A 20,209-nucleotide genomic window follows, 5' to 3' on the forward strand; every position below is an offset into this window, starting at 1 on the left:
CCCCACTTTGAGAAACTCTGCTTCGGGTTGAGAATTAATTTTGGGAAGTGGCTTGAGGGGCGGAGGGAGCCCAGGAAGTCTGCACTGAAGGGTTCTGAATGTCTTGTTTTGGCAGCGGTCATTCAGTCATTCACCAGATTCTAGGGTAAGCGCCCCTTATGCAGCTAGGGCTGTCCTGTGCCTGGAAGAATGGCTGTCCCCTACTTGATGAATATTTACTGGACTCTTGTGCTGTGCCTGGCATGGTTTGAGCACTTTGCCTGGATTATTAGCTCATTTAATCCTGATACCACACTAAGAGGATGAGTAAACTTGCGGCTTACCTGGGCCTGGCACTCAGGTCTCTGCCTATTGTCCCTTTCTATCACGGTCTGTGCTTCCCCTGCCACTGCCCGCCCTCCCCCTCCCCCCCCCCCCCCCCCCCCCCCGCCCAAGTCTTCCCAGGGCTGTAGGAGGAGAAAAGAGACACTGTGAACTTGGTACAGAAGAGAAGTTGGCTATAGGGAACTTGTAATTTTGGCCATCCATGGGTCTTTGAGCAGGGTGCTTCCTTTTAGGTCATGATGGACTGGGGCAGGCATGTATGTGGGCCCCACGGCGACCAGCCTGTACCTGTGGGTGGGGCTCATTGTCATGGCTGAGGGGGTCCAGGTGTCCAGCTCAGAGCAACTCCCACAGCAGCCTGGTAGACTAGCTCAGCCCCTGCAGGGCTTTGGGCAGATGCTAAACCCCCTCACGCCTGGTTTCCTTCTGTGGCTTGGCCCTCTAAGCTTTCCTTTGCCACCTACAAGATGGGCTGTGAGTGGTGCAGCACTGTCTGGGAGTGAGACAACTCAATTGCTGTACGGCCTTAGGCAAGTCACCTCCCTTCTTTGGGTTTCCGTTTCTCTATTCAAAGCTGAAATCTGAACAGGTTACATCCTTGCTACAAAACTTACAGTTGTCTACAATACAAAAGCCTGAACTTGGCATTCAAGACCCACTGTGCTCTGGCTCCGGTCCTCTACAAGGTCATTTCCAATCTCTCCCAACAAACTCCTTGCTCTAGCCAATACCTTACTCTTTCAGGCACATTCTGTTCCTTCTGCCTGAATACCCTCCCTGCTACTCATCTTTCAAGATGTAACTCAGATGCCTGTGTACCAGACACTGTTCTAAGCTCTGTACCCATATTATCTCAGTGGTCCTCAAACTTTAGTGGTGCATTAGAATCACCTGGAGGGCTTGTTAAACCATAGCTTGCTGGGATCCACCCCCAGAACTTTTGATTCAGTGGGTTTGGATTGAGCTTGAGAATTTGCATTTCTAACAAGCCCTAGGTATTGCTGCTGCTTGCTAGTCTGGGTACCACACTTTGAAAACCACTGTATTATTTCCTTTAATCCTCTAACTGAGCTAGGTATCCATTACTTTCTGTGAGGTTTGCATTATTACTCTTCTCACTTTCTGAGTAGGCCTAAATACAGTTGGCCCTTGAACAACACAGGTTTGAACTACGCAAGCCCACTTAAGTATTTTTTTCAGTAGTAAATACTGCAGTACTACATGATCTGAGGTTGGTTGAATCTGCAGATGCAGAACCTCGGATATGAAGAACTGCAGATACAGAGGGCCAACTATAAGTTATAAGTGGATTGTTGACTGCCGTTGAGGGTTGGCGCCCCTAACCCCTGTGTTGTTCAAGGGTCAACTGTACATGCTTGTTTGAATGCGTCAGTGAGTTCTGGTCCCGTGTTTTCGGCATGGGAAGGGAACCTCCATGTATTTAGTCTTGCAAGGGGGGCTTGTCATCATTTCCTAGATGACAACCTGGAGCTCACAGAGGCTAAGTGACTTGTCCAAGGTATCATAGTGATTAGAGGCAGATGCTGGCATTGAACCAGGTCTCTCTGAAACCAAGGCTTTCCCCACCCTCTCAGGTGGGGAAGAGGTACAGTTTCTGACCCCAAGCATTGCTTCAGGACATTCTGTCCCCAGCTTCAGAGCTCAGCAACCTCCAGATGGTATGGCTGATCAGTTCCCCATGTAGCTGGCTGAGATCCACTATATCCTTGGGACCACTGGGCCTCAGACTCCCACTTAGGTCTCCTGCTGCCCACACTCCTGCCTTGATCTGCAGCCCAATAAAGGCTGGGCCACAGGCAGCAAGACTCGGTGTGCTTGGTTCCTCTTCTCTTGTGTTTTCCCCAGTGGCCCCCTGCCCCCGTCTAGAGCCCTGTGGCCATGACACAGCTGCTTCTGCTTTTTGTGGCTCTCCTGGTCCTGGTTCATGTGCCGCCAGGTAACATCACCTGTGTATGTGTGTGTGTTTGTGCATGTGTATATGTGTATGTGTAGAAATGAAGGATAGGTTCTCAGCTTCTGGGGGACAGAGGAGGCCTAGACCAGCGTTTAAGTTCTGGCCTCACCACTGACTTGCTGGGCAGCTTAGAGTGAGTTGCTGAATCAGCCTATACCTCTGGTTCCTCATTTTTAAAATGGGATTTACTCAACAAATATTCATTATAAAGATATTTACTGTGTTCCAAGCACTATTACAATTTCTGGGAATCAAGCAGTGAGAGCAAACAAGGTTCTTGCTTTCATGGAGCTGATATTTTAGTTAGTAGAGACAGAAAATAACCAAATAAACATATAATATGTTAGAGATAAGTATTGGTACTACGAAGAATAAAAGCAAGACAAGAGGTTAGTGTGTCAGGTGCATGTGGAGAGTGATGGAAGAGCTGATGGGGATGGTTGAAAAAGACCTCTGATACTTTAAAAAAAAATTTTTTTTTATTTTGGAACATTTCAAGTGTACATGAAAGTAGAGAGAATAATACAACGAACAAAGCAAGTTAAAACTTTTTATTATGGAAAAATGTAAACATGCAAAAATGGAGAATAACATAATGATGAGTTTTTAAAAGAACCCTTCTTATTTTAGAAAATTTCAAACATAAATCAAAAAATAGTATAAAAACCCCCATGTATCCATCACCTAACTTCAACAATTATTAACTTGAACCAATGCTGTTTTGTTATTCACCTGCTCCCTCTTCCTCGGTGAATTATTTTGAAGTAAATTTCAGATGTCTTATTTTACGTGAGGTGAGTTTGAGCAGAGATCTGATTACAGTGAGAATACGAAGGAGATCATTTCAGGCAGAGGAAGCAGCAAGGACCAGGGGGCAGGAGGTGATAGATGTGCTTGAGGAGCAGTGAGGAGGCCAGGGAGGCCAGAGGGGGGAGCACGAGGAGAAAAGTGGATGGAGGTGAAGTCCAAGATATGAGGAGGGGACAACGGATCATGGAGGAGAAAATAATAACTTCTGTATCTCAGGGTTGTTGGAAGGTTGAAATGCGATGGTGTGTTAAGAGTAGTTGTTATAGGAACTGCCCTCACCTGGGAGTCAAGGTCTTGGGATCTGGTTCCAGACCCACCACTTACTGGTTAGAAGAAGTTGGGCAAATTCCTTCCCTTCTTTATCTGAAACATGAGAGGGGTTGGCCTAGAATGAGCCCTGGGTGCTCCAACTCTCTAAGCTGTCATTCTGATAACCTTGCTTTCCATTTATTGAGTATGTACTATGTGCCTGGCACTGTGCTAAAGTGATTAAATCCCCTATAACTGCCCTCTGAAAGAGAGTTGTACAGAAAATGAATCTGAGGCCAAGGTTACTCAGCTGGGAAATGGCAGAGCTGGGATTGGACGCAGGGGGTCTGAGCTGGGTTCACACCGCACCGTTAACCATTGCACTGTGTGCCCCCTTTGGAGCGTGGATTCTTTGCCTCATAGAGATTTTGATGCCAGCTCTGTATCATTGTAAGATTCTCTACCTTGGCAGGATTAGGATGGGCTGAATAACACTTATGGGTAGGCCCAAGGTATCATGTGAGGATTCCTTGGGATCTCTTTTAATCCAGGGTGAAGCAGGGAAGCTTTTTCCCTCCACCTCCTACTCAGTCCCAGTTCTTCCAAGTTGCTGGGTCATATATCTAGAAATATCACTGTGACAGGCCTAAGTGGTCCTCCTCTCTCCTCACTTCCCACACCTGCCCTAATTGCATCACAGCACCCTGATCACTTACTTCAGGGTACTTACCGCAACTCTACTTATTGTATTTATTTGCTTGGGTTTTAACCCCCTTCCCTGTCAGGTGGAAGCTCCTTGAGGGCATGGACCATGGCCACCTTGTTCACTGTGATACTCCCAGTGCCCCATGTTTGCTGAATGAATAAATGAAGGAGCTGCCCCACCCCATGCTGTGACCAAAGACCCTTGGAGGGGATATTGACCCAAAGCCTCACCTTTTTCATGGCCCATGGTTGGAAATTTCTTCACTAAATCCTAACATTAAACAGGTCCCTATGTGTACAGTGCAGTTTGAATAATGGTTACAAGTCTGGACTCTGGAGCCAGATGGCCTGGATTTGAAGACTGGCTCTGCTCCTTAACGGCTGTGTGACCTTGGGCAAATTTGTTAATCTTTCCGTGCCTTGGTTTCCTTCACCCATATACTGGGATTATAATAAGACAAACTATAATCGAATACTGTTTTTATGAAAAGTGCTTAGAGTGTACTTGGAGTGTGGGTTTACCTGGATGAGAAATTCATCTCTGATTTGTAACCAGTGGTTTAAATTATGATGTGTGGGTTAACCTCAACTGAGATCTGTGGTCTAAATTATAACTGATTGTATTATCTATGGCTAGTGGTCTAGCCTGTTACCTCTAGTCTAACCCTTGACCTGTGGTCATAGCTCTTGTTTTGTGGCCTAACTTATAACCTGAGGGCTGCTCTACGACCAGAGTCTATCTAACAAATGACTAGAGAGCTAATTGGTAGCTTGTGGTCTAACTTGTGGTCAGTGGTCTAATCTGTGACCTTGATCTCTTGTTAAATCTGTGACCAGTGATATAACCTGCAACCCCTGGGTGGCTCTGTGACCCGGGGTCTTCCCCTGCATAGGGAGAAGTGAATTCAAACGGTGTTGGAAGGGCCACGGGGCCTGCCGGCCTTACTGCACGAAGTACGAAACCTACATGCACCTGTGCCCGGATGCTTCCCTGTGCTGTCTCCCCTATGGACTTAAGCCTCTGGCCTCCAAGCCTGAAAATGTTTAGCTGGTTCTGGGGCTGACATCCTTGCTCTCCAATAAAACACAAGCTGCCAGCTGTCTCCTCTTGTCACTGCCTTGCCACCCCTGGGGCTGGGGTGAGGGGTGGGGGAGGTCCAGAATGTGGGAGGGATGGAGGGATGGTTGATGGAGGGAAGTGAGGTATCCGAGGAGAGTGGGCATTAATGACCATTGTAAATGGTTCCGGTCCAGCCTGTATCACTTTCACTCCATCTAACTCCGGAAAAATTACTCAACTTCCATAAGCCTTCCCAGTCTCCTCATCCGTAAAATGGGGATAATGATAATATCAGGAGATTCAGAGTTTATAGAAGGAATGCAAAAAGAAAGATAGAGTTAATAAGAGTTAATAGTAATGATAACAAGAGATAATAATGGTAATAATTAGTAATAATAGAGTTAATAATAAGCCTCTGGTATTCAGAATGAGATGGTACATTCGGCTTGAAAGGCAGGGCCTGTTGAAGAGTGAAAGGATTTTTCTATGTTCATTTATCCTCTACGTTAGTATTTCAAGAGGCTGTCCAGGTAGAAAGGACCATGAGGATTTTATGAAAGCGAAGTTTTCACATATGCAGGGAGGGGTGACAGAGGAAAAGTCTGCCTCTCCCAGGACCAAGGAACTGGGAACAGCAAGGCAGGGAGAAAACATGAGCAGAGTCCGGGAAGTAGGTAGACAGACGTGCATTCTAATTACCCTGTATCAGGATTGTGTTTGGCTGAAAAAAATAGGAAACTCAACTTGTAGAGGCTTATGTTTCCTACATCAAAAGAAATCTGGAGGTAGGTAGCAACCATGTCAGGGCAAACATCTGGGATCCTCTTGGGTAGCAAATGGCTACCAAAACTTCAGGCATAACGTCCTTGTTTAAAGCAGGAAGTGGGGGAGGGTTGGCATGGGCTAGTTTCTCACTTGCACCAGGAAAGCAAAAACTTTCCCTGGAATCCCCCTCAGCAGACTTCTGCTTACTTCTCATGGGCCAGAACTGTGTCACAGGGCTACTCCTGATGTAAGGGAGGCTGGGAAAGAAATTATCCAGCTGTTTTAGCCTCTATAGTAAACTTGAGCTTGGGAGAAAGGGAGTTGGAGAAGACCCTTGGTGTTGGCCCACTTTCTCTCTGTGACTGAGCCCGGAAAGGGGCAGGCACGTTGCATAAATTGAGGGGAAGGCCAAGGGCAGAAGGGCTCTTGTCCACTGTCCTTTGAGAGTTTTTGGAGAAGGTCAGGGTAGCCTTGGAATAGGAGAATGGACCTGGCATGGCCAGGCTAAGAGAGGAGTGGTGAATTTCAAAGTACTTAACCTCAGAAGGGGTGCTGAGCCTGAGGCTGGAGCACAGTCTTGGAGGCCGCCTGCTGTGCCAGGTGTTAACTCTTTAGTTTCTGATATAAGAGGGATCTGGGGATCCCTAGGTTAGACAGAAGCAGCTGGAGTGGAGGAGGAGACACCCAAGGGCTTGGGGCAGCACCTTTTACCAACCAGGAGGGAAGCACTGCATTATTTAATAACAAAGCATACCACCGGAATATCAGTCCTGCCTCTGTACCTTCCTTAGTTTCTGGGTGGCCTAGACATTGAACTGATTGCCAGTGGGCCTCTTTTAGGACCCAGTGTGGTGGGGGCGAGGTGGGCTTAATGTCTAGAGCCTAGAAAGAGGATAAGAACCCCAGACAAGGCCACAGAATGACAGAGAGCTGACATGAAGTGACGTGTCAGTCTCCTGTCCCACTAGGCCTCAGTGAGTCTGAGGGATACCAGGCCAGTTCACCAACGACTTGACCTTAGCTGGAAGCAGTGGATGTTCTCAGTGACAGACTCAAACTACCCAGACTCCAGCAGATGCCAGCCAGCACTGGACCATCCAACCTCCTCATTCTTACCCCGGCCACCATAATTGGGAGGAGCAGGGAGAGGAGAGGAGGAATCCGAAACCCTGAGCAATTTTACCAAATAGATTAAGTCCCTCAGAACTCAAGAAACCTCAAGAGACTATTTAAATTGTTGAATTAAGCTGGACTGAACTAAATTTAGTTCTGTACTCAGACCCCTTCCCCCTCAGTTGTTTTACAAAGAATAAAGAAGCTGTGTTTTCTTTGCACACTCCCAGATGTAGTGCGAGGGAATTTGTGACCTTCATGCAGTGGAGATGGTAATGATTTCTAGGAGTGAGGAGTCAGACAGACTCAAGTTCATACTCTGACATGTACAGGCCACAGGCCATGTGATTGGGGCAAGTCACTTCCCCTGTCTGATGCCAGGATCCTGCTCTTCAAAATGGGCATAATGACAGCTCTTTGTGGGGTAGCTGTGGGGTCAGATGGGAGCATCTGGCACTTTATAAGTGCTCAGCAAGTGACAGCTGCTGCAATCGCTATCACTTCTATGGAGCAAGAGGCATGCCACTGGCCTTCTCCATGGAATTTCAGACCTACCGAAAATCTGCAATAGTGCAAAGAATTCCTGTAGATCTTTCACCCAGTTTTTCCAAATATGAATATTTTACCACTATAACCTTTTCATTTCCTCCCCCATATATATATACCTATACACACATACATATATAATTATATATGAATATAGTTTCATATATATATGAATATATCTATATACATATACACACATACATATGTAATTATACAGGAATATAGTTTCATATATATATATGGCAGATATGATACCCTTTTATACCTAAATAGTTCAGCGGATTTTTCCTAAAAACCAAAGTCATTTTCTTATATAACCACAGTACAATTATAAAAATCAGGACATTAACATTAACAAATTTCTATCGTCTAATCTTTAGATTAGCTGCAGAAAATCCCTGGATCACATATTCCATTCAGTTGTCATGTTTCTTTGATCTCTTTTAATCTGGAATAGTTCTGTAGTCTTTCATGACATTGACGGTTTTGAGGCATCCAGGCCAGTTGCTTTGTGAAATGTCCCTCAGTTTGAGTTTGTCTGATGTTTCCTCATGATTGGCTCCAGCTTTGGCATTTTTGGTGGGAATTCTACAGAAGTGATGCCGAGTTTCTCTCAGTCACGTCAGAGGCAGCCATTGTCCTTCTGAAGGTTGAAACAAGACAAAACAGATGAGATAGTTTTCTGAAGCTTACATATTTGCAGGGCTATTTCCCATGCAGTATCCTAACAGACCCTCATCTAAGCCTATGGCCAAGCTTCTAAATCCTAAGAATGCACCTAAGAAGCCAAGGGAAACAAAGCAATTCTAGGGTGGAAGATTCCTCAAGATAATTTACAGATGAGGCTCCCAAGCCCAGAGAGGGAAAGTGACTTGTCTAAGGCCACAGAGCTCCCAAGGCACAGAGCTAGGACTTGGACTTAAAGCTTTGGACCTCAAGTCAAGACCAGTTCTGACACAAAAGACCCTGAATAGCCAAAGCAATCTTGAGAACGAAAAACGGAGCTGGAGGAATCAGGCTCTCCTGACTTCAGCCTATACTACAAAGCTACAGTAATCAAGACAGTATGGTACTGGCACAAAAACAGAAATATAGATCAATGGAACAAGATAGAAAGCCCAGAGATAAACCCACGCACATATGGTCACCTTATCTTTGATAAAGGAGGCAAGAATGTACAATGGAGAAAAGACAGCCTCTTCAATAAGTGGTGCTGGGAAAACTGGACAGCCACATGTAAAAGAATGAAATTAGAACACTTCCTAACACCATACACAAAAATAAACTCAAAATGGATTAAAGACCTAAATGTAAGGCCAGACACTATAAAACTCTTAGAGGAAAACATACGCAGAACACTCTATGACATAAATCACAGCAAGATCCTTTTTGACCCACCTCCTAGGGAAATGGAAATAAAAACAAAAATAAATAAATGGGACCTAATGAAACTTAAAAGCTTTTGCATAGCAAAGGAAACCATAAACAAGACGAAAAGACAACCCTCAGAATGGGAGAAAATATTTGCAAATGAAGCAACTGACAAAGGATTAATCTCCAAAATTTACAAGCAGCTTATGCAGCTCAATATCAAAAACACAAACAACCCAATCCAAAAATGGCCAGAAGACCTAAATAGACATTTCTCCAAAGAAGATATACAGATTGCCAACAAACACATGAAAGAATGCTCAACATCATTAATCATTAGAGATATGCAAATCAAAACTACAATGAGATATCATCTCACACCGGTCAGAATGGCCGTCATCAAAAAATCTACAAACAATAAATGCTGGGAGGGTGTGGAGAAAAGAGAACCCTCTGGCACTGTTGGTGGGAATGTAAATTAATACAGCCACTATGGAGAACAGTATGGAGGGTCCTTAAAAAACTAAAAATAGAACTACCATACGACCCAGCAATCCCACTACTGGGCATATACCCTAAGAAAGCCACAATTCAAAAAGAGTCATGTACCACAATGTTCATTGCAGCTCTATTTGCAATAGCCAGAACATGGAAGCAACCTAAGTGTCCATCGATAGATGAATGAATAAAGAAGATGTGGCATATACATACAATGGAATATTACTCAGCCATAAAATGAAATGAGATTGAGTTATTTGTAGTGAGGTGGATGGACCTAGAGTCTGTCATACAAAGTGAAGTAAATCAGAAAGAGAAAAACAAATACCGTATGTTAACACATATGTATGGAATCTTAAAAAAAAAAAAAAAAACGGTCATGAAGGACCTAGGGGCAAGACGTGAATAAAGATGCAGACCTACAAGAGAATGGACTTGAGGACACGGGGAGGGGGAAGGGTAAGCTGGGACAAAGTGAGAGAGTGGCATGGACATATATACACTACCAAATGTAAAATAGATATCTAGTGGGAAGCAGCCGCATAGCACAGGGAGATCAGCTCGGTGCTTTGTGACCACCTAGAGGGGTGGGATAGGGAGGGTGGGAGGGAGGGAGATGCAAGAGGGAAGAGATATGGGGATATATATATATATATATATATATATATATATATATATATATATATAGCTGATTCACTTTGTTATAAAGCAGAAACTAACACACCATTGTAAAGCAATTATACTCCAATAAAGATGTTAAAAAAAAAAAGAAAAAAGACTAGTTCTGAAGTAGAACAAGAGCCACCCATTCGTATGACAGGCCAGAGTGAAGGGGAAGCTTTGGGAGGAAGGGAGCTCCATGGCACTGGAGATGTGCAAGGTGAGCCAAGTGGATGAGGGATTTTTGCTCTGTATAGGTGCTTAGAAGTACTACGCAGAGCATAGACATTCCCCAGAGAATCACTGAATGGCTGAGCTAATGATAATAATAGATCAGTTAGCCTTTAGTAAGTACCAACAGCTTTACATACATCATCTCACTTAATTCTCACAGTCGTAGGATATTATTATCCCCTCTTTTTCTATAAGGCAACTGAAGCTCTTAGTTAAGCAAGTTGCCCAGGTTGTACACCCAGTAAGTGGTGGAGCTGGCACTCCACCCTGGTCCTCTGGACTTGATTTTGTCTTCCATGCTCATCGTTTTTGTACTTTTAAAATAACATTTTTCTTCTAATTGTAAAAGTAATACATGTTCAATGGAGAAAACTTAGAAAACAGAGAAACACAAATAAGAAGGCAAAAGTCGTCAGTATTTTTGCTATACATAAATACCTACAAATAAAAAAATACATAAAATGTGATTTACAAATAAAATGGAATCAAACTGTACATTTTTTTGTGTCTTGGTTTTTTTTTTTTTAGTTGCCAGTGTATCATGAACATTTTCCATATGTGCTTAGTCTTCCAAAACAAGATTTTTAGCACTAAAATGCCTCCTGAAAAATTTTTTTAATTTCCAATTTTTATAACTGGAGTAATATGCTTAGAACACATTATGGGAAAATAAAACATAGATGAGCTTCAAAATATTCACCACTTTTTCATAATCCCTGTTAGCTTTTGTTACGTATTTTGTCAGAATGGATATATACATTTTTATATAACTTTAAAAATGTTATATGTATATTTTAAAAAGTTACAATATATGTTTGTGTATATATAGTGCTCATATATAAAATATGTAATATTCATATATATATGTATTTTCACATGCTTCAGAGTTTCTTCAATTAGAATAGAGGTTAGAGGAGTTTCTCATCCTGCTGATCTGCTGGATCCCTTTGGGCTTACAAGAAAGGAAAAGAACAAATTTACAATGATGGATACCGTAGGAGGTTCAGGGTGGGTTTTTGTGACTCCCCACCCCCTTCCCCACCTGGGTTCTTGATGGCAGAGTGTTGAGTGGAATTTTTTATTGTGCCAGGGCTACATTTAAGTCTGAGAGCCAGGCGACAATCACATATGGCCCAAATAACTCTTGAAAATGGTTCAGGAAGTTGCCTTTCTGGAGACTGACCTAGAGAGCTTTCCTCCATCAATGGAGCACATCGTGTTTCTCTGGTGATAACACCAAAGGAAGTAATAGTTTATGTTTAGGGGCCATTTTTATGAAAGATAAATATCTCTGTGCAGTGGAATCACACAATGAAGTGTGATGTCTTCATTGACAGGTACCTTCTTTGTGTAGAGATTGAGACAATTCCCTTCCCCCACTCATGCAGCCACTGGCTCAAGGAGGGATTCTCCTGGTTTATTTGGACTGCTATTGTTCATATTTGCAAAACATTTATCTGACAAAGGACTCATTTCCAGAATATATAAAGAATGCCTACAAATCTGTAAGAAAAAGGCAATCTAATAATGGAGTGGCCAATATTTAAACAGACATTTTACAAAAGAAGATATACAAAGGGCCAATAAGCCCATGAAAAGATACTCAAAATCATTAGGCATCAGGGAAATGAAAATTAAATTCACAATGGGATGCCATTACGTACCACCAGAATGATTAATATAAAAAAGGCTGACCATAGAGAGTGTCGTGAGGATATGGAGCAACTGGAATGCTAATATATTGCTGATGGGAATGTAACATGGACAACCACTTTGGAAAAATAGTTGCAGAGTTACTGACAAGAATAGAAATATGTATATATAAAGACTTCCCTAATGTTTGTAGTGGTTATATTTATAATATCCCATAACTGGAAATAACCCAAGTGGATTGTTTTTATTTATAATATCTCATAACTGGAAACAACACATGAATAGATAAATTGAGTTACATCCATATGGTATGATAACAGTAAACAACAATAACAATACACTGAAACATACAACATGAATTAATCTCAAAAAACATTATGTTAAACAAAAGAAGCCAGATACAAAGGTGTACATACTGAATGATTCCATTTATGTGAATATTTGAAAGTCTCCCAAGTGCCCATCAACAAATGATTGGATTAGGAAGATATGATATATATCAGTGGATTATTACTCAGCCATGAAAAAGAACGAAATACTGCCATTTGCAGCAACATGGGTGGACCTAGAGAATATCATGCTTAGTGAAATAAGTCAGACAGAGAAAAACAAATATTATATGATATCACTTACATGTAGAATCTAAAAATTAATACAAATGGATGTACATACTAAACAGAAACAGACTCACAGACATAGAAAACAAACTTGTGATTACCCAAGGGGAGAGGGAAGGGGGGAGGAACAAATTAGGGGTATGGGATTAACAGATACAAACTACCATATTTAAAATAGATAAGCAACAAGGATTTACTGTATAGCACATGGAATTATACCCATTATCTTGTAACAACCTATAACAGAATTTAATCTGCAAAAATACTGAATCACTATGCCGTACACGTGAAACTAACACAATATTGTAATCAATTATCCTTCAATTAAAAAAGAATCCTGCTTGAAGGGTCAGGTAGACAAAGGAAAAAAAAAGGCAAAATTAATTTGATTTAAAAAGTAAGAAAATATCAGTAAGTTGAATGAAAAAACAAAACCCCCCTTGTCTCTTTCTCTCTCTCTGAGCACGTGTAGTTGAATTTGGGTAAGTTATCTTGTTTATGATGCAGCTCCATTTGTCTCAAAAGAATAGACGATCCTGGGAGAGAGGACTCTGTTAATGGCTAGATTCTCAAAGGGGAGATACTGCCCTCTAGGGGTTACTTTGGGAATTTGCCGGGGGCATTTTTTGATCATCCAAATTAATGGACCCCCTACTGGAATTTGTAGATTGGGGACCCGGGAAGCCAAACGGAGGGGGAAGGGTAAGCTGTGACAAAGTGGGAGAGTGGCATGGACATATATACACTACCAAACGTAAAATAGATAGCTAGTGGGAAGCAGCCGCATAGCACAGGGAGATCAGCTCTGTGCTTTGTGACCACCTAGAAGGGTGGGATAGGGAGGGTGGGATAGGGAGGGTGGGAGGGAGGGAGACGCAAGAGGGAAGAGATATGGGAAATATATATATGTATAACTGATTCACTTTGTTATAAAGCAGAAACTAACACAGCATTGTAAAGCAATTATAAAGCAGAAACTAACACAGAAACTTTGTTATAAAGCAGAAACTAACACAGCATTGTAAAGCAATTATACTCCAATAAAGATGTTAAAAAAAACAAAAACAAAAACAAACGGCATGCAACATGTGTGACTGTCCTGGAAAATGAAGTATTGATCCATTTCCTCCCCAAAATTCAAATGTCCTGTTCGATATTTATGTAGGTGAGAGCCCATTTGTAATTCTCTGAGCCCAGAATCTAAGGCTGTTTTGCAAGTATTTTTTTTTTTTTTAAATATTTTTCTTAACCATATTTGCTTATTTATTTATTCATTTATTTATTTATATTTTATGGCTGTGTTGGGTCTTTGTTTCTGTGGGAGGGCTTTCTCTAGTTGCGGCAAGCGGGGGCCACTCTTCATCGCAGTGCGCGGGCCTCTCACTATCGCGGCCTCTCTTGTTGCGGAGCACGGGCTCCAGACGCGCAGGCTCAGTAATTGTGGCTCACGGGCCTAGTTGCTCCGCGGCATGTGGGATCCTCCCAGACCAGGGCTCGAACCCGTGTCCCCTGCACTGGCAGGCAGACTCCCAACCACTGCGCCACCAGGGAAGCCCCTGCAAGTATTTTTTGCACATTGAATTTTCCTGGAATGAAATTACGGTGTAAATCAAGGAATAATTATATTTTGTTTTGGTTAGAACTTTACCGTTTTGGAAAGCTGTTCACCGTTTTGGAAAGTCAGGACACAGATAGCAAGCACTTTAGGTTGTATTTGAATTTGCACACGTAACACACCCATTGGGGCCTGCATTTGTAGCTGTTGCGCTCACGCTATGCACAAGATCTGACTACTTCATTACATTTTTAAGTGTGTGTACACAATGAAATACATATTATTATAAAATAGGTTCTTTTCTCTCCTTTTATATTATAGTTTATTTTTCTTGAAATTCTGTGAGTAGATAGGTTACAATATTTATGAATTTTATTTTTTAGGGCAGAAAATATTTATTATAAAAAAAGAGCACTGGGTTGAATAGGAGTGAATGTCAAGCTCTTACTTAGTGGGATTTCATGAGGGGGATGAAGAGAGGGGCCATCCCCTTCCTCAGAATTCCATCAAGAATCCCATGTTTCATTGATGTTCATTTCTCTCTAAGCATAGGGACTCACTGTTTCATGGGGAGAGGAGCAGACATACGTATTCCTCCCTGTAGAAGTCACTGCAAGGATACAGGGAGATGTGAAGATATGGGACACTGTGCATGTGCCATCCATTTATACTCTTCTCTGCTCACAGCCTTGGGTGAAGTGACAGTCATATGTATAACACAAGGTCCCCTTCCCCTTGCCCCAGACACAGTTGATTGGACATGAGATGTGCAAGCCAAGCTAATCCCATAGGCTGGCCAGTGACCTATGAGATGGGTTGGTACAAAATGATTAACTGGATCAATCAGATCCTCTGTTACAAGAATTTTAATTGGGAAACACAGAGAATAAAGCAGTTTATAAATGGAGTTGAAGCTGAAAAGATGCCTTGAGAAAAGTCAAGACTGAAGAGTAGGGTGGGTAGTGGGAGGAGGGATGGGGTAAAGCATAATATGAGGAAGCAGAAACTGCGAGTAAATACAAGTGATTGGAGGGAAGGCAGACAGTTCTCTACTTTAAAACATAAATTTGTTCCTGAACTTGTCTTTTAAATCCAAATATCAAAGTATTGTGTGATCTACCACACTGCCTGCCTCTCAGATCTCATCTTGTATCTCTCTTCCCTTGTACACCTTTAGCCACACAGCCATTCTTTCAGTTTCTGGAACAAGCCACCCTTCCCTCAATGGCCTGAGCACATGTTGCCCTACCTGAAATACTCTTCTGCAAATCCCCTCCCAACTCTTTGCAAGCACGATTTCTCATCCTATAGATCACAGGTGAAATGCCACCTCCTCAGAGAGGGTTACACTCGTTACTCATGGAGATCCACCTCCCTCACGACCTCCCTCCCTTATTCTCAATCACTATACTCTTCATAGCCTTTACCACCATATGTAATTTGAATTTATTTCTTGTCTCATGTCTTTTTCTCCCACAGGTTGTAGACTCCATGATGGCAAAGACCATGTTTGTCTTATTTACCAACATGGTGCCTGGCAAATAGTAGGTGATCAATAAATATTTGTTATATGACTAAATGAACAAATGAATATATGTTTTATGGAGATTATGGTTCAGTAGATCTAAGACATGGTTAAAAAAATCCTTAGTTTCCCAACATTTTAGATGCAATTTTCAATGATATATTTCCAGCATTATGTAAATGTTCATTAATTTTGCTTCACTTTTTCCTAATTTGAACCCACAGTCCAATGAACATCTGGTTGAGGCTAAGGATCCCCCGAGTTTGGCATGCCTAATGATTTCCATTGTCCCAGTTGTATTAAGCTTATGATTCCAATCTTTCATATCACTAGCATTAGCACTCTATTTTTTCTGTTTTCCATTAATTCAACCAATATTTATCAAATACCTACTATGTGCCAGGCATTATTCTAGCTACTGAGGATTCAGCAGTGGACAAAACAGACAAATTTCTGCTCTTACAGGAAAAATCCCTTACTGATTTGCCTCAATAGAGAATCATGGCTTCTCCCTTAAATTCACAGACCAAGAGGCCCTTGACTGAAGTGGAGACTGGTCACTTAGAGGAAGGAAGGACTCTGTAAAAATGCTACAAGTATATACTGGAAATGTTTCTTCAGGCTAAAGCACCTGTGGCCATTTACCAGGGTGATTTTATACTCGGGAAAGGCAATGCTGTTTCCGAGTTGACACTAATAACTAGGGACCCAAAATGCCATGTGTCAGAATTGGAGGATATATGGAGGTCAGATGATACATACATTTTTGGACCAAGAATATCTCACAATTGAACCATTGAATCCCCCTGAACCCTTCGGTGAGTTCACTCCATTTCTGAATGTATAATTAGAATAGACATATTTTGTAGTTGGCAGAATTTCACATTGGCTCCCTGACCTATGGAGTGAGGGCTACTATTGCAGAAATGGACAAGTGGAAGCCACTGAAACTTTCCCTACATACTATAGTAGAGAACCAACAGCAATATTGTTTCCCTGGGGAATTGCAGAGATTAGAGCCACTATCAAACACTTGAAGATGCAAGGGTATTGATTCTTATCACATTCACATTTTATTTTTCCCATTTGCCCTGTGCAGAAGGCAGATGGAACTCAGAAAATGACTGTGAAACATTTCTATATATCTATCTATATCTAGATATCTAGATCTATCTATCTATCTATCATCTATCTGTCTATCATCTATCTATCTATCTAAACAAAAAACGATTGATTTGCAACATAGCCCAATCCTCATCAATTCAATGCAGCATAGGAGTAGAAAAGAGTCACACTGCAAGGATGACAGTTAACTAATTCAGATGGCAACTCTGCAGAGACAGAAGTGGTAAATACCTGGACTTCACTCTCTCCTCCAAAAACCTTGCTGAGATCACCCCACTCCTTAAACCAAACGGGAGGCCAGAGGCAGGAGATCCTATTGATGCAGTCCTTCCAGGGGGTCAGACAGCTGGGTGGAGAAAGGTGGGGAATGGAACTGGAAGACCTGGAGGGCAGAGGGAAGGGTCTCCTGGCCTTAGGAGTTGTGGCCCCTTCCTGTAGTTACTAACACCTGGATAACTTCAACTTCATTTTTGGCTTCAAGTGTTCCAACAAATGTGTGACCAATTTCCTGTATTAAATCCCTTTTTTGGAAATACCTACTCTGTTTTTTTGTTTTCCTGACTGTACCCTATCTTTAGGTAAAATAAAATATTTATTTTAATGCTCAGGTCTTTGACAGATAACCGTAACGTATATTCAGTGTACCTTTATCACATTCTCATGGGGGGCAATAAACACAATAAAGAAAAAAATATGGTAGATACTGACACATACTGTGGGGAAATTCAAGCCCAAAAGAAGCAAAAGAGAGCAGTTTTTGAAGAAAAATTTAAAATAAGGTATTTAGGAGAAGGCTGCAGTGAGAAGGTGATATTTGAACAGAGACCCAAAAGATGTTAGAAAGAGTCATTCAGGGGATTGGGGATGAGAGTGCCAGTGAGAGGGAACAGCAACTGCAAAGGCTGTGAGTTGGTGAAATGGAGCAGGACCCTATGGTCCTTGCCCCCCATGTCCTCAGCCTGTCTTTTGTCTGTGGAAAAACTTTAGCCAAAGGATAAGCTTAATCAGAGAAGTGAGAAAATGCAGAAACAAAGGAAAACAATCCAACAAGACTAAATAATAATAGTTTCATCATTAAGCATAGTCAAGGACCTGTAGTTCCTCCTCATGTGCTATAGATAATATTCTGAGCCATATCCTGCGAGCTATCTTGAAAATACTGAAACCCCCCAGTTGCCAGCATCCAAAATAAAATAAACTTTCCTTTCCGCCAAGCTTGCTCTTTATTAGCTTTATTGGCTTTTGAGCGGCGAGCAGCCGGACCCCACTTATGGTTACATTTGGACGATGCCTGGTGCGTCTGAGGAATAGCAAAGAGGCCAGGATGGCTTGAGTGGAGTGAACCAGTGGAAGAGTAATCAAAGATGAGGTCAGAGAAATAATGGAGTCCAGGCTGCGGGGGTGCCTTGTAGGCTATTGTAAGGGCTCTGGCTGTACTCTGTGTGAGATGAGAAATCACAGGAGGGTTTTGAGGAGAGGAGAGCCAGAATCACTCTGGTTACTCTACTGAGAATAGACTGAAAGTGGATAAAGGCAGAAGGAGGGAAATCAGTTGGAGGCCAATGTAACAATCCGGGTCAGAAATGATGGTGGTTTGGACCAGGATAGTAGCAATGGAAGTGGTGAGAAATGGTTGAAGACTGGATGTGCAGTAAACTGCTATAATGTGACAAGTGGGGTTCCACAAACGTCAGCAGGTAAAATATGGGTCTCATCATTGAAATGAATGAGGAATGTCTGTGCAGCTAGCAGGCTGGAGTTCTCGTCCTGTGTGTGAGGTCCGAATTTGTCTTTGTGATAGCTGGCATATCAAGCCATCGTGAGGCGGTGTGGCTTCAGTTTAAATATTGATGGTGAGGACCCTGAGTGAGGGCAGCGGGGGAGGGGGGGAGTGGAAGGGGAGGACTGGGTGAACCTACCGGGATATCAGCAGTGATTCCAGGAGTCTTCCAGTTAGATGGCGCCCAATTACCAAGTGGGCAATAGCTATCAGGGAAGATAAGGCTGAAGGAACACCGAAGATTTGGGGATGATCTGTTGCCTGAAATGGGTTGTCTGCCATTTGTATCTATATTTGCAAAATAATTTTTAACTTGGGAAGTCCTCCAAGATCTAGCCCTTGTCCACCTCTTTGGTTTCATCACATACGATTCAGTTACTCTATCTCTTTTAAAAAATATCTATTTTCCTTTAGCCTTTTTTTTTTCTCCTAAAAAGCATTGTTTGTTTATTTCTTTATTTACTTTATTGAGGTATAATTGACATATAATAAACTGTACTAATTTAAAGTGTGCAATTTGATGTTTTATCATACATGTGCACCCATATGAAACTATCACCAAAATCAAGATAATGGACATATCCAACATCCCCAAAAGTTTCCTTGTGCATCTTTGTATCTTTGTAATCCCTTCTTAATACCACTCCCTGTTTCTCCTCCTTCTGCCCTGTTCCAGTACTGATATACTCTTACTACATATTAACAGTTTCTAGAGTTTTTTACAAAAGGAATAATACAATATATATTCATTTTTGTCTGTTTTCTTTCACTTGGCATAATTATTTGGAGAATCATCCATAATCATTCATGTTTTTCAGAGTTTCAATAGTTAATTGCTTTTATTGCTGAGTAGTATTCCACTATACCAGTAGTATTCCAGTACACCACAATTTGTTTATCCATTCACTTGTCAATGGACGTTTGGATTTTTTCCAGTTTTTGGCTACCACAAATAAAGCTGCTGTGAACATTTACTCATAAGTCCTCGGGTAGACATGTTTTCATTTCTTCTAGGTAAATACCTAGGTGTGGAGTGGTTGGATCCTGTGGTGCATTAAACTTTTTAAGAAACTGCCTAATTATTTCCAAAGGGGTCGTATTACCATTTTACATTCCCACTAGCAGTGTACAATAGCTTCAGCTGCCGACCCTTGTTCCTCATCAGCAATCATTATGGTCAATCGTTTTAATTTTAGACACTCTGATATGTGTGTAGCAGTATTTTATTGTGATTTTAATGTGCATTTCTCTAATATCTATCCATTTTCTTGTGCTTATTTGTTACATGTGTAAATTTTTTGGTGAAGTGTCAGTTCAAATCTTTTGCTCATTTTGTTATCAGGTTGTTTTGTTTCTTTTTATTGAGTTTTGAGAGTTCTTTACGTATTCTGAAAAAATATTTTATAGGATATGTAATTTTTAAATATTTTTTTTCTAGGATTTTTAGCTGATTTAGTTTTTGCATTTTTTTCTGTTCATAAGTTTTATCTCCTTTTAAAATGCTTGGTTTTATTATATATTGAGAAAGCAAAATAATATTTTAAAAATATATAAAAGTATAAAAAGCAATAAGACAACAAACATCTCTATAACTACCATCCAGATAAAAAAATAGAATATTAGCATTACCTTTTGCAATTCCTA

General features: G+C 41.5%; 1 protein-coding gene across 1 annotated transcript; it reads left to right on the top strand.

Annotated features, from left to right (window-relative positions):
- Window positions 1-522: 522 nt before the first annotated feature.
- DEFB124 (defensin beta 124) lies at window positions 523-7,852 on the top strand. Its single transcript, XM_082431975.1, has 2 exons — window positions 523-2,281; window positions 4,957-7,852. Exons 1-2 carry the CDS (start codon window positions 2,224-2,226, stop codon window positions 5,109-5,111), a joined length of 213 nt encoding a protein of 70 aa, XP_082288101.1. The 5' UTR covers window positions 523-2,223; the 3' UTR covers window positions 5,112-7,852.
- Window positions 7,853-20,209: the final 12,357 nt, after the last annotated feature.

Source organism: Balaenoptera physalus (assembly GCF_965194825.1).
Source record: "Balaenoptera physalus genome assembly, chromosome: 16".
NCBI lineage: Eukaryota > Metazoa > Chordata > Mammalia > Artiodactyla > Balaenopteridae > Balaenoptera > Balaenoptera physalus.

Coding starts and splice junctions, on each gene's coding strand:
- DEFB124 (XM_082431975.1), top strand. CDS start 2,224: ATGACACAGCTGCTTCTGCTTTTTGTGGCTCTCCTGGTCCTGGTTCAT. Junction 2,282..4,956: donor CCTGGTTCATGTGCCGCCAG/GTAACATCACCT, acceptor TCCCCTGCATAG/GGAGAAGTGAATTCAAACGG.